The 12,983-nt window shown below is 38.0% G+C and overlaps 1 protein-coding gene across 1 annotated transcript in view; it reads left to right on the forward strand.

Annotated features, from left to right (window-relative positions):
* LOC118488259 overlaps positions 1-9,597 on the forward strand; it is a 94,283-nt gene extending 84,686 nt beyond the window's left edge. The window contains exons 2-3 of the mRNA XM_035985533.1: positions 9,151-9,343; positions 9,510-9,597. Of these exons, the coding sequence (XP_035841426.1) occupies positions 9,151-9,343; positions 9,510-9,568 (252 nt within the window). The 3' untranslated portion in view covers positions 9,569-9,597. The remainder of the gene's footprint in view (positions 1-9,150; positions 9,344-9,509) is intronic.
* The last annotated feature ends 3,386 nt before the right edge of the window (positions 9,598-12,983 follow it).

A 12,983-nucleotide genomic window follows, 5' to 3' on the forward strand; every position in this document is an offset into this window, starting at 1 on the left:
AAAACATATAAATATTGCAAAAACTCATCTATCTCCTGAAAGTTTTAATTTCTATTTTGCAGAAAGAATGGAGAAACTGAAGGAGAAATGAGTTGCTAAAGAACAACAAGCTGAATCTGAAGGTGATATTCAAAACGCTGAGAATGTTGCTTAGAAGATTACTGAGGTTGTGAAAGAAGAAGAAAAGGTGATTGAAGTTGAAAAAGTGGTTGAAGTTGTTAAAACAATCGAAGTTGAGAAGATTGTTGAAGTCGTCAAGCCGTGTGAGAAGTGCTTGGAAGCTTGCAATGATTGTGCAGCTAAAGACGATATCATAGCTGAGTATGAGAAGAAGGAGCAGTTACTGTTCAACCTCAACTATGTGAAAGAATCTTACGATGTTTTGGATAAAACAGTAACTGGTCTTCAAAAGACAAACTCAGAGAGAGAATAAGCACTGACGATGTTGAATGCAGTTTTAATGACAAAACAAAAAGCAATAAACTTCTACATCGAAGAGAGTGCTAAGTGGAAGCAAGAGTTGGAGACGGAAAAAATAGAGAATGAGAGAATTAGACGCTTATTGCAAAGTTATTCTAGTTCTGATTATCTCATTGACCGTATTTACCCAACTGTTGCAGGTATGGAAGCTTTCAAAGATGAGAAGCTAAAAGACAAGAAAGACTGTTGTAAGAAATCGACTGTTAGTTACAACAAATGTCCACCTCCAATTTGGGATGGTTATTCACCTAGGAGACCAAATGAGGAGCAATTGGAAAAAGCAGTCAATATAAAGCTTAAAACCGACACAACTGACGGTTTACCAGATAACATAGATATCACGTATACCTCGTCCGATACTGATCATGAGTCTGTTCTAATAAAAAAGGTGGTCGATCAGGTCTTTGATACTGATGAGGAGTCTGAGTTGAAATCTGGATCTGGAAAGTCAAAGTCGTCAGTCAACAGTCAAAATTCGTCGAAAAAACGTTCTTATAGTAAAGAATTTTTATTGTCAAAGGCAGATTTGAATGATGAAACATTTGAAGTTGTGTATACTTTGAATGGTTCGGACAAATTGTATTACAATAAAGAGTTCCCAATATTGAGTATTAAAACGGAACTAATAAACAAAACTTTCAAACTAATAGAAATTAATATTCCAGAATTAAAAATTTTGAAAAGTTTTGAAAAACCTAAAAAATATACTTCTAGAGTTTAGCAACGTTTAAATAAGAAAAAGGGCAACAATTCTGGTCCAGGTTTTCAAAAGAAATCTAACCAGAATCGTAGCAACAAAAAGAGAGGTCTTGGTTTTATTCCATCAGAAAATGATAATAATATGAAAAATTCTAAAATAAAATCTGAATTTGTGTCAGGTGGAAGTGCTGAGGAGGAACAGCAGAAACCGTTCTAGAGACAGTCGAACATAGAATTTCTTGCTGAGAAAAGGAAGAATGGAGCTGATATATGTTATCAAAGAGAGACTAGAACCTGTTATAGATGCAATGAAGCTGGTCACATTGCATGGAATTGCTCAAAAAGTGCACAATCAAAACAGGGAGTTTCTCAGAAGTTGTAAGAGAAAGTTGTTGATGTTGACACACCAACCAATAGACCTAAAATTTTTGAAAATTCAAAATTTGAGGTTGGCGAGTGTTCAGAAAAGAATTTTTACAAAAAGAAAGGAAAAGACAACCAGGTGTGGATTGCGAAGAAAAGTGAAGTGAATGTCGGCAATGAATCTGGTTCCACAAAGCCAGAAGAGCCACAGGTTGAAAAGAAGATTTCAGTGAATAATGAGGAGTTTCCATCATTGAATTTTGAAGAAGTGAAAAAGAAAGTTGGAAAAACTGAGATTTCGAATCAGTTCTACAAAGAAAAGAATGATTTTGATGTCGAGAAAACATTCAACGGGAATGTTAAAAAGATTTTTGGGAAAATGTTAAGTGGGAGAGCTAAAGGGGTTAAAGATTTTTACGCGACTAAAAAGGCAACATACAACCCTACTGCTCAAGAACTGAAGGCCATCAAGTCTGAGAAGACTTGGATGGAAGTTTGTTTCCCATGATAGTCTAAGGACTATGCCGGAGATCCCAAGTTTATATCGTGGATTAGGAATCGGCATCTTTTTAGTGTTTGAAAAGTTTGTTTGAAAGATTTTGAATAGTGATTGAATGTTTTGCAGGTTGAAGGACTACGCCGGAGCTTCCAGAATGGTAATTGCGAAGCAGGAATCGGCATCCTGATTGGTAAAATGGTGATGTAGACGTAACATTCCTACAAGTGGTAATCTTGATCCCACAAGTGGTATTTGTGGTTAAATTTTGAGATGTTTGTATACTTTGAAGAGGTTACATTTACAAGTGGTACAGAAGGTTCTTAAATGCAAATGGTAAATCAGGGACATTAAATTGTACTTGATTTATTATTCATGGCAAGAGAAGCACAAGATAATTAACCACATCCCCGTTTTTAAAATAATAGACCTACAAATAGTTTTTATCAACACAAATTCATTTTCCGGAAAAATCATTTTGATTAAAACAAACTTAAGTGTTTTGAAATCTAAATGAGAAAATGGTTTGTGATAGGGGGAGTTCTGATTGTTTATGCCAAGTGAATGGCGATTTGATGTGATTCGATGTCAATTGTCAAGTTTCTGTACAGTTTGTTTTACTTTTCATGATTATATTGGGTCAGAGTCTTTTTATTTTCAAATTTCCTTTGAAATGTGTTTGCATTTTAGGGGGAGTAAGAAATTTCAGAAAATCCAAAAACATTTGAAAATTTGAAAAAGCTAAAAACATGACAAAATTCAAAACTGAGTTTCGTGCTAAAAAGAGGAAATGATAGTACATCGGTGGACTATCACAGCACGCTAAAGAAATGTAAATTTAAAAAAGTGATAAACAATCTTACTGTGGATGTGTCAGTAGATTTTCGCACATTTAGTAAATTGAAACGAGATATAAACCTAAATTCAAACTTGCTTGATTCGTGGGTAACTATTCTTGAATATATGGGTAACTCCCGAAATCTTGTTTGAAAGGTCCCATATTCTGAGATACTAGGTCTTTATGCTCAGTGATATCTGGGGTATTATCCCAGGACTTCTGCTGTATGGAAGTACTGACCTAGTCCCTGGATAATACTTTCTGCAAATGCTTGAAAAAGCGCCGCCCTCAGCAATCTGATTAAACAATAAAATTGATAGTCATTGCTGTTGTGAAAAAAAGATCCTCTAAAGGGGACCCACCAAAAGTCGAAGCCGTCATCTCTCTGCGTATACGGAAGTATCGACCTGAGCTCTCACGGCCCTCGCACATAACCCCTTTACAGATATCAGCTGTGGTATACTCACCTGTAAGACTGAATATTTGGGATCTGGATACAGGAGTATATTCAAGTGGAGTGATACACAATTAAGTTTAAGTCTCTAAAACATTAATATCGTATCTCGAGTCAATTGAACTTTGTGTTGAGAATTTAATAGGACAAACATACTGACAATCTAGGTAAATTGTTTAAAACTTAAAATGAAATCAAGCTTAACGGTGCTTGTGATCAGTCTCAAAAACTGATATGATCCTCTTGCACAAACTCACAAAAATATTGTTTGTAAATATTATATTTCCATATGTTTTTGTTTACAAATGGTGTCAGGAAATATCTCTCAGAAAAATTCAAAAAGATTTTAGTGTGTTTTAGCTAAATTTTGAAAATGTCAAAAAGATTTTCGACAGCTGACATTGGAAAACTAATTTTCAAAATTCCGAGTGCTAAACATGATGAGAAGCATTTGAGGGGGAGTGTTTGTGTAAATCTAACTATTTTCGTTAATCTAACCTTCTTCAAGTGGTTCATCATAGATATTTGAGAGAGAGCCTGAGATGTTGCAATTATATGTTTGTTTTAGTGATTATTAGAGTAATGTGTTGGTGCACAGGTATTTGATATGTGATAAAATTAGAAAATTTATGTCTGGGTTGAGACTGTGCAGGTAACCAGGTTTCGATATTCTGAAGATCTCTGCTGGAAGAGAGTCAATTTTCGATCCTGAAAATCAATTCCTGAAGACATTCGTTAGAGCCAGGAAGATTGATTCTGAAAACCTGTGAAGATCAGACAAAGATCCTGAAGATATTACTGAAGAACAAAAGAATGCCAGTAAATCGAGAGGGGGAGTCTGAAGATAGAAAGAAAGAGAAAGCCCAGAGACTGATCTAGACTGAAGATGTGAAGACACAGTTTTGCTGTCAAGGTGTGTTGGCGACTCCATCAGCATCTGAGGGGGAGTCTGTTAGTGCATTGCATCTGTTGATTGCGTCTAGGTGTCTAGGATCAGGTCTTATATCATACTGTATAGCATAGGGCACGAAATACGAGAAAACAAGAGTCTATATAGGGTTTATAGCCTAGGATCGCTCATAGGGTCATAGAGTAGTTGGACCGCTTATATGTCAAATATGGACCGCTTATATGGACATGTTTGGTTCGCTCTTATGGACATAGGTCACATAAGCGGTTCCAATAGCATATATATAGAGGTCTTTAGGGCGATCCTCAGTAGTCATTGTTGAGTTCCACGCCGAAGCTCTGCCGGTGTGACAATCGAGCTGTAAAACGTTGCAAATCAATAAAACAAGCAGTTAGAAAGAAGAACAAGCTACTTCTACTTGTATTTCTTATTATTCCGCATCTGAAACACAAGAGATAACCTCTGAACGACTCGTTCGGGTCAGCATACGATCCTACAATATTCAGTTGTTAATCTATTGGACTAGACCTGATATTTGTGGTTGTATTCGCTTATGTCCACTGCTCATGTTCTGTTTAATGTTGTATATCATGTTATCACTTGTTTATGAATGTTAAATGAATAGGTGTTACAGTTATGTATATGTCAATGATCTGGTAACATATAATTCGTGGCTAGGTTTGATGATTGATGATCAACTGTTAGATTGTAATTAGGGTTTCTGGTGTATGCGGTTATCTGTTTATGCGACGAAACATGTGAAGTTTCGTCACCTTGCATGCCGACGAAACATGAGGAGTTTCGTCATTTCAATGCCGAAGAAACACAGGGAGTTTCGTCACTAGCATGTCGACGAAACATGTAGGGTTTCGTCACCTTGGGGATTCGTCGTTAGGACTTAAACTTGTAAACAGATCATAGTTTAGAACATGTATGCTACTGAATAACTATGTGTTGATTTTGTTGTTAATGATGTTAATCAAGATTGAGGAAACATGAAATTTCATACAGAACATACAAGTGAACTGTGGATTTATATGAGCTTGATTAACTGTTAAGTGCTATGTGGTAATTGTTGCTTAAATACACATTATGATCATGATTTATACGCTTTTTTTTAACTATCTGGATGTACACTGATTTCGTTTACATGAATCACCATAGGCTTTGACTGATTAATTATGAACAAGTAACATAACAAACCGAGCAAACCAAGCTGAGTTCACACTTTCTATAAGGCATGGGATTCCCGGTGGTTTGGGAATGGGTTAAGAAACTAAAACGGAACCTGCATATTCACCTTGGGTAGAATATGTACCTCTATCCTCCATGGGAAGGATGACAACATATTACTTACTACACAAAACTCTATCATGAAGTCCCTCATTTTTATATCGACTTAATCGTCGGGCCAATGGCGAGCGGGTCATTAGTTAAATAGCGCTATTAGGTTTGACAAGCCTCACACCGTGCCGCAGAGGACAGGAGTGGACTAATGGATCTGGGCACTTAGTCAATGATGATAAATATTGACGTAGGGCACGTAAACATGACTCTAGTCAGTTGTCGATATGGTATTGGGTCTAGTGGTTAACATGGGGTAGCCCCCACTGGTTATGGTTTGGAAACAAGGAATTGGTTAAATCATGGTTTACGAATGAACTTATGGTTTTTGGAACAACTTTAAAACGAACATCAACTGTGAACTCGCTCAACTTTGTTGTTGACTCGTTGTTACATGCCTTGCAGGTCGTTAGATGCTTAGCTGGAGCTTGCATAGGAGCATGAGTCGTTGTGGGACATGGACTGTTGAGTTCCATGTTAAACATTTGAACTTTTAAACTTATACTTTGGTTTTAAACTTTATGCTTCCGCTGATAACTTGAATTTGATTAACTTGTTTTGAACACCAATTATATTGTGTTGTTAGATTTTTATTTATTTAATTACGTTGTTCAATATGATTGGTGGCTGCATCCTGGTCATGTCACACCTCCTGCGGTGATACTCCGCTTGCGGAATTTGGGGGTGTGACAGTAGCGGCTTGCTAAAAAACAGATACTCAGCGCTGTTTTTGTTGGAAAAAAATAAAAATGTGACGGTTGCTGAACGGGCTACAGCATGGGAGTGGAAACGGGCCCCTGTTACGGCTGCAGAACAGCAACAACTACAGCAAATCAGCGCCATTCGCAGCGCAACTCCTTTATCGGGAGGCGAGGACCGATGGAAATGGTTCCCGAATGAGGAAGGTATAGTCTCCTCATGTAGGTCAGTTTTCTCTAGATTTTCTACACCATACTGCCCAACAAAATGGGTGAATTGGGCCCCTAAGAATGCCAATATTTTTGCATGGAGAGGTAGTCATAAGAAATTAGCAACGTTAAAAGATTTTCAAAAACGGTACATAAATTGCAGGTCAACAATATATAGACTGTGTGGTGAACAAAATGAGGACTCCAATCACCTTTTTGTAAAGTGTTACGTGGGGACAACAGTGTGGAAGACTCAGATATACAAATTCATCAACTGATGGAGGCGGTTGTTGGAAATGGTACAGGTGTAAGGTTCTGGCTGGATAACTGGAGTGGTAGCTGTGACAACTCGAGTTTTCAAGGTCTTTCCTCACAGTTGTGTCTTCATAATTCGTTGCGTTGTAATATGTGCACCTTGTTATTTGACTTATAAATTGTTGTATTGTGTTACTTGGTTAAATAATGAACTGTTGAACTTACGAACTATTTAAAGTTTACAAACCTAACCCATACATTCTCACATTTGACGAAACCCGAACCCGACGAAACATTAGTGTTTCGTCATCATTCATACTCGACGAAACTTAGAGAGTTTCGTCGCCCAATGTAGTTTTGCCGAGATAGGCTTTCGGCCCAGGTAAGGCCCATCAGCGACTAAGCCAGTTCGTTTTATATTCACACCCTTGTACGTAAAACGGCAGTTATCAAACCCTAGTGTTCTATCATCTCTCTATTTGACGGCAACCTACCTATTCTGTTTGGAGTTTCAATCTCTCGAAGCCTGTCCCTTGTGTTTAACGGCAACCACATCTTGGTTAGTTCACACCATTGTTTAATCGTTACATGATTCCTTGGTAGATCAATACATGTTCGTATATGTGAATCTGATTGATGAAGTTCTGTGAATTGTGCAATACATGTTCGTAGATAGTGAATGGGATCTTGTATTGTTGTTAAGACCATATGAATGATTTCGTTATTTGATTTGAATGGATGGTCGACTGCAATATGTTTACCGACGTATTTTAGCATGATGATGATGATCTGATAATCTGTTATGAGAGGATTAAATGATGAATTTGTTAATAGTTAGGGTTGATATTCTGTTGTTAATCTATTGGACTAGACCTGATATTTGTGGTTGTATTCGCTTATGTCCACTGCTCATGTTCTGTTTAATGTTGTATATCATGTTATCACTTGTTTATGAATGTTAAATGAATAGGTGTTACAGTTATGTATATGTCAATGATCTGGTAACATATAATTCGTGGCTAGGTTTGATGATTGATGATCAACTGTTAGATTGTAATTAGGGTTTCTGGTGTATGCGGTTATCTGTTTATGCGACGAAACATGTGAAGTTTCGTCACCTTGCATGCCGACGAAACATGAGGAGTTTCGTCATTTCAATGCCGAAGAAACACAGGGAGTTTCGTCACTAGCATGTCGACGAAACATGTGGGGTTTCGTTACCTTGGGGATTCGTCGTTAGGACTTAAACTTGTAAACAGATCATAGTTTAGAACATGTATGCTACTGAATAACTATGTGTTGATTTTGTTGTTAATGATGTTAATCAAGATTGAGGAAACATGAAATTTCATACAGAACATACAAGTGAACTATGGATTTATATGAGCTTGATTAATTGTTAAGTGCTATGTGGTAATTGTTGCTTGAATACACATTATGATCATGATTTATACGCTTTTTTTTAACTATCTGGATGTACACTGATTTCGTTTACATGAATCACCATAGGCTTTGATTGATTAATTATGAACAAGTAACATAACAAACCGAGCAAACCAAGCTGAGTTCACACTTTCTATAAGGCATGGGATTCCCGGTGGTTTGGGAATGGGTTAAGAAACTAAAACGGAACCTGTATATTCACCTTGGGTAGAATATGTACCTCTATCCTCCATGGGAAGGATGACAACATATAACTTACTAGACAAAACTCTATCATGAAGTCCCTCATTTTTATATCGACTTAATCGTCAGGCCAATGGCGAGCGGGTCATTAGTTAAATAGCGCTATTAGGTTTGACAAGCCTCACACCGTGCCGCAGAGGACAGGAGTGGACTAATGGATCTGGGCACTTAGTCAATGATGATAAATATTGACGTAGGGCACGTAAACATGACTCTAGTCAGTTGTCGATATGGTACTGGGTCTAGTGGTTAACATGGGGTAGCCCCCACTGGTTATGGTTTGGAAACAAGGAATTGGTTAAATCATGGTTTACGAATGAACTTATGGTTTTTGGAACAACTTTAAAACGAACATCAACCGTGAACTCGCTCAACTTTGTTGTTGACTCGTTGTTACATGCCTTGCAGGTCGTTAGATGCTTAGCTGGAGCTTGCATAGGAGCATGAGTCGTTGTGGGACATGGACTGTTGAGTTCCATGTTAAACATTTGAACTTTTAAACTTATACTTTGGTTTTAAACTTTATGCTTCCGCTGATAACTTGAATTTGATTAACTTGTTTTGAACACCTATTATATTGTGTTGTTAGATTTATATTTATTTAATTACGTTGTTCAATATGATTGGTGGCTGCATCCTGGTCATGTCACACCTCCTGCGGTGATACTCCGCTTGTGGAATTTGGGGGTGTGACAGTAGCGGCTTGCTAAAAAACAGATACTCAGCGCAGTTTTTGTTGGAAAAAAAAATACAAATGTGACGGTTGCTGAACGGGCTACAGCATGGGAGTGGAAACGGGCCCCTGTTACGGCTGCAGAACAGCAACAACTACAGCAAATCAGCGCCATTCGCAGCGCAACTCCTTTATCGGGAGGCGAGGACCGATGGAAATGGTTCCCGAATGAGGAAGGTATAGTCTCCTCATGTAGGTCAGTTTTCTCTAGATTTTCTACACCATACTGCCCAACAAAATGGGTGAATTGGGCCCCTAAGAATGCCAATATTTTTGCATGGAGAGGTAGTCATAAGAAATTAGCAACGTTAAAAGATTTTCAAAAACGGTACATAAATTGCAGGTCAACAATATGTAGACTGTGTGGTGAACAAAATGAGGACTCCAATCACCTTTTTGTAAAGTGTTACGTGGCGACAACAGTATGGAAGACTCAGATATACAAATTCATCAACTGATGGAGGCGGTTGTTGGAAATGGTACAGGTGTAAGGTTCTGGCTGGATAACTGGAGTGGTAGCTGTGACAACTCAAGTTTTCAAGGTCTTTCCTCACAGTTGTGTCTTCATAATTCGTTGCGTTGTAATATGTGCACCTTGTTATTTGACTTATAAATTGTTGTATTGTGTTACTTGGTTAAATAATGAACTGTTGAACTTACGAACTATTTAAAGTTTACAAACCTAACCCATACATTCTCACATTTGACGAAACCCGAACCCGACGAAACATTAGTGTTTCGTCATCATTCATACTCGACGAAACTTAGAGAGTTTCGTCGCCCAATGTAGTTTTGCCGAGATGGGCTTTCGGCCCAGGTAAGGCCCATCAGCGACTAAGCCAGTTCGTTTTATATTCACACCCTTGTACGTAAAACGGCAGTTATCAAACCCTAGTGTTCTATCATCTCTCTATTTGACGGCAACCTACCTATTCTGTTTGGAGTATCAATCTCTCGAAGCCTGTCCCTTGTGTTTAACGGCAACCACATCTTGGTTAGTTCACACCATTGTTTAATCGTTACATGATTCCTTGGTAGATCAAAACATGTTCGTATATGTGAATCTGATTGATGAAGTTCTGTGAATTATGGAATACATGTTCGTAGATAGTGAATGGGATCTTGTATTGTTGTTAAGACCATATGAATGATTTCGTTATTTGATTTGAATGGATGGTCGACTGCAATATGTTTACCAACGTATTTTAGCATGATGATGATGATCTGATAATCTGTTATGAGAGGATTAAATGATGAATTTGTTAATAGTTAGGGTTGATATTCTGTTGTTAATCTATTGGACTAGACCTGATATTTGTGGTTGTATTCGCTTATGTCCACTGCTCATGTTCTGTTTGATGTTGTATATCATGTTATCACTTGTTTATGAATGATAAATGAATAGGTGTTACAGTTATGTATATGTCAATGATCTGGTAACATATAATTCGTGGCTAGGTTTGATGATTGATGATCAACTGTTAGATTGTAATTAGGGTTTCTGGTGTATGCGGTTATCTGTTTATGCGACAAAACATGTGAAGTTTCGTCACCTTGCATGCCGACGAAACATGAGGAGTTTCGTCATTTCAATGCCGAAGAAACACAGGGAGTTTCGTCACTAGCATGTCGACGAAACATGTGGGGTTTCGTCACCTTGGGGATTCGCCGTTAGGACTTAAGCTTGTAAACAGATCATAGTTTAGAACATGTATGCTACTGAATAACTATGTGTTGATTTTGTTGTTAATGATGTTAATCAAGATTGAGGAAACATGAAATTTCATACAGAACATACAAGTGAACTGTGGATTTATATGAGCTTGATTAACTATTAAGTGCTATGTGGTAATTGTTGCTTGAATACACATTATGATCATGATTTATACGCTTTTTTTTTAACTATCTGGATGTACACTGATTTCGTTTACATGAATCACCATAGGCTTTGACTGATTAATTGTGAACAAGTAACATAACAAACCGAGCAAACCAAGCTGAGTTCACACTTTCTATAAGGCATGGGATTCCCGGTGGCTTGGGAATGGGTTAAGAAACTAAAACGGAACCTGCATATTCTCCTTGGGTAGAATATGTACCTCCATCCTCCAGGGGAAGGATGACAACATATAACTTACTAGACAAAACTCTATCATGAAGTCCCTCATTTTTATATCGACTTAATCGTCGGGCCAATGGCGAGCGGGTCATTATTTAAATAGCGCTATTAGGTTTGACAAGCCTCACACCGTGCCGCAGAGGACGGGAGTGGACTAATGGATCTGGGCACTTAGTCAATGATGATAAATATTGACGTAGGGCACGTAAACATGACTCTAGTCAGTTGTCGATATGGTATTGGGTCTAGTGGTTAAGATGGGGTAGCCCCCACTGGTTATGGTTTGGAAACAAGGAATTGGTTAACTCATGGTTTACGAATGAACTTATGGTTTTTGGAACAACTTTAAAACGAACATCAACTGTGAACTCGCTCAACTTTGTTGTTGACTCGTTGTTACATGTCTTGCAGGTCGTTAGATGCTTAGCTGGAGCTTGCATAGGAGCATGAGTCGTTGTGGGACATGGACTGTTGAGTTCCATGTTAAACATTTGAACTTTTAAACTTATACTTTGGTTTTAAACTTTATGCTTCCGCTGATAACTTGAATTTGATTAACTTGTTTTGAACACCAATTATATTGTGTTGTTAGATTTTTATTTATTTAATTATGTTGTTCAATATAATTGGTGGCTGCATCCTGGTCATGTCACGCCTCCTGCGGTGATATTCCGCTTGTGTAATTTGGGGGTGTGACAGTAGCGGCTTGCTAAAAACAGATACTCAGCGCTGTTTTTGTTGGAAAAAAAAATACAAATGTGACGGTTGCTGAACGGGCTACAACATGGGAGTGGAAACGGGCCCCTGTTACGGCTGCAGAACAGCAACAACTACAGCAAATCAGCGCCATTCGCAGCGCAACTCCTTTATCGGGAGGCGAGGACCGATGGAAATGGTTCCCGAATGAGGAAGGTATAGTCTCCTCATGTAGGTCATTTTTCTCTAGATTTTCTACACCATACTGCCCCACAAAATGGGTGAATTGGGCCCCTAAGAATGCCAATATTTTTGCATGGAGAGGTAGTCATAACAAATTAGCAACGTTAAAAGATTTTCAAAAACGGTACATAAATTGCAGGTCAACAATATGTAGACTGTGTGGTGAACAAAATGAGGACTCCAATCACCTTTTTGTAAAGTGTTACGTGGCGACAACAGTGTGGAACAAAGTATGTAGCTAGTGCAGAATCCCAACTGTATCGGCTGAAAACATGAGGGATCTACTAAACTTTCTTAACTGTTGGTGATGTCGAAGCTAAAGAAGAAGGTGATACAAACAATTCTCCTAGCGACATGTTGGGAACTATGGAAAGCAAGAAACACCTTAATTTTTTCAGGTGCTCGAGTCGTAATTGAGAAGATTTTCGGTGAAACGCAAATGGTGTCTTTCATGTGGATCAAGAATAAAGCAAAACAGAGCAACTTGGTGTGACGGAATTGGGTATCTTTCGATACATACGAGTATCTATCATAGTAACATCATATAGGTGAGGGGTTTTTTGTATGATGTTTTTCTCCGGCGTCTTGCTTGTCATATGTGACAACCCTCACAAAACCAGGTATCCGTACGACTTAATTAGCTATTAACTATTGCCTAATTACTGTGCTTAACTGAGATTTCTGATAAACTGCTACTTGATTGTTGATACATGTACATGTCTGCATCATACTTTGATTTTTCCTGTCACTACATTATTT

This window comes from Helianthus annuus, chromosome 1, assembly GCF_002127325.2.
Source record: "Helianthus annuus cultivar XRQ/B chromosome 1, HanXRQr2.0-SUNRISE, whole genome shotgun sequence".
In the NCBI taxonomy this organism is placed as follows: Eukaryota; Viridiplantae; Streptophyta; class Magnoliopsida; order Asterales; family Asteraceae; genus Helianthus; species Helianthus annuus.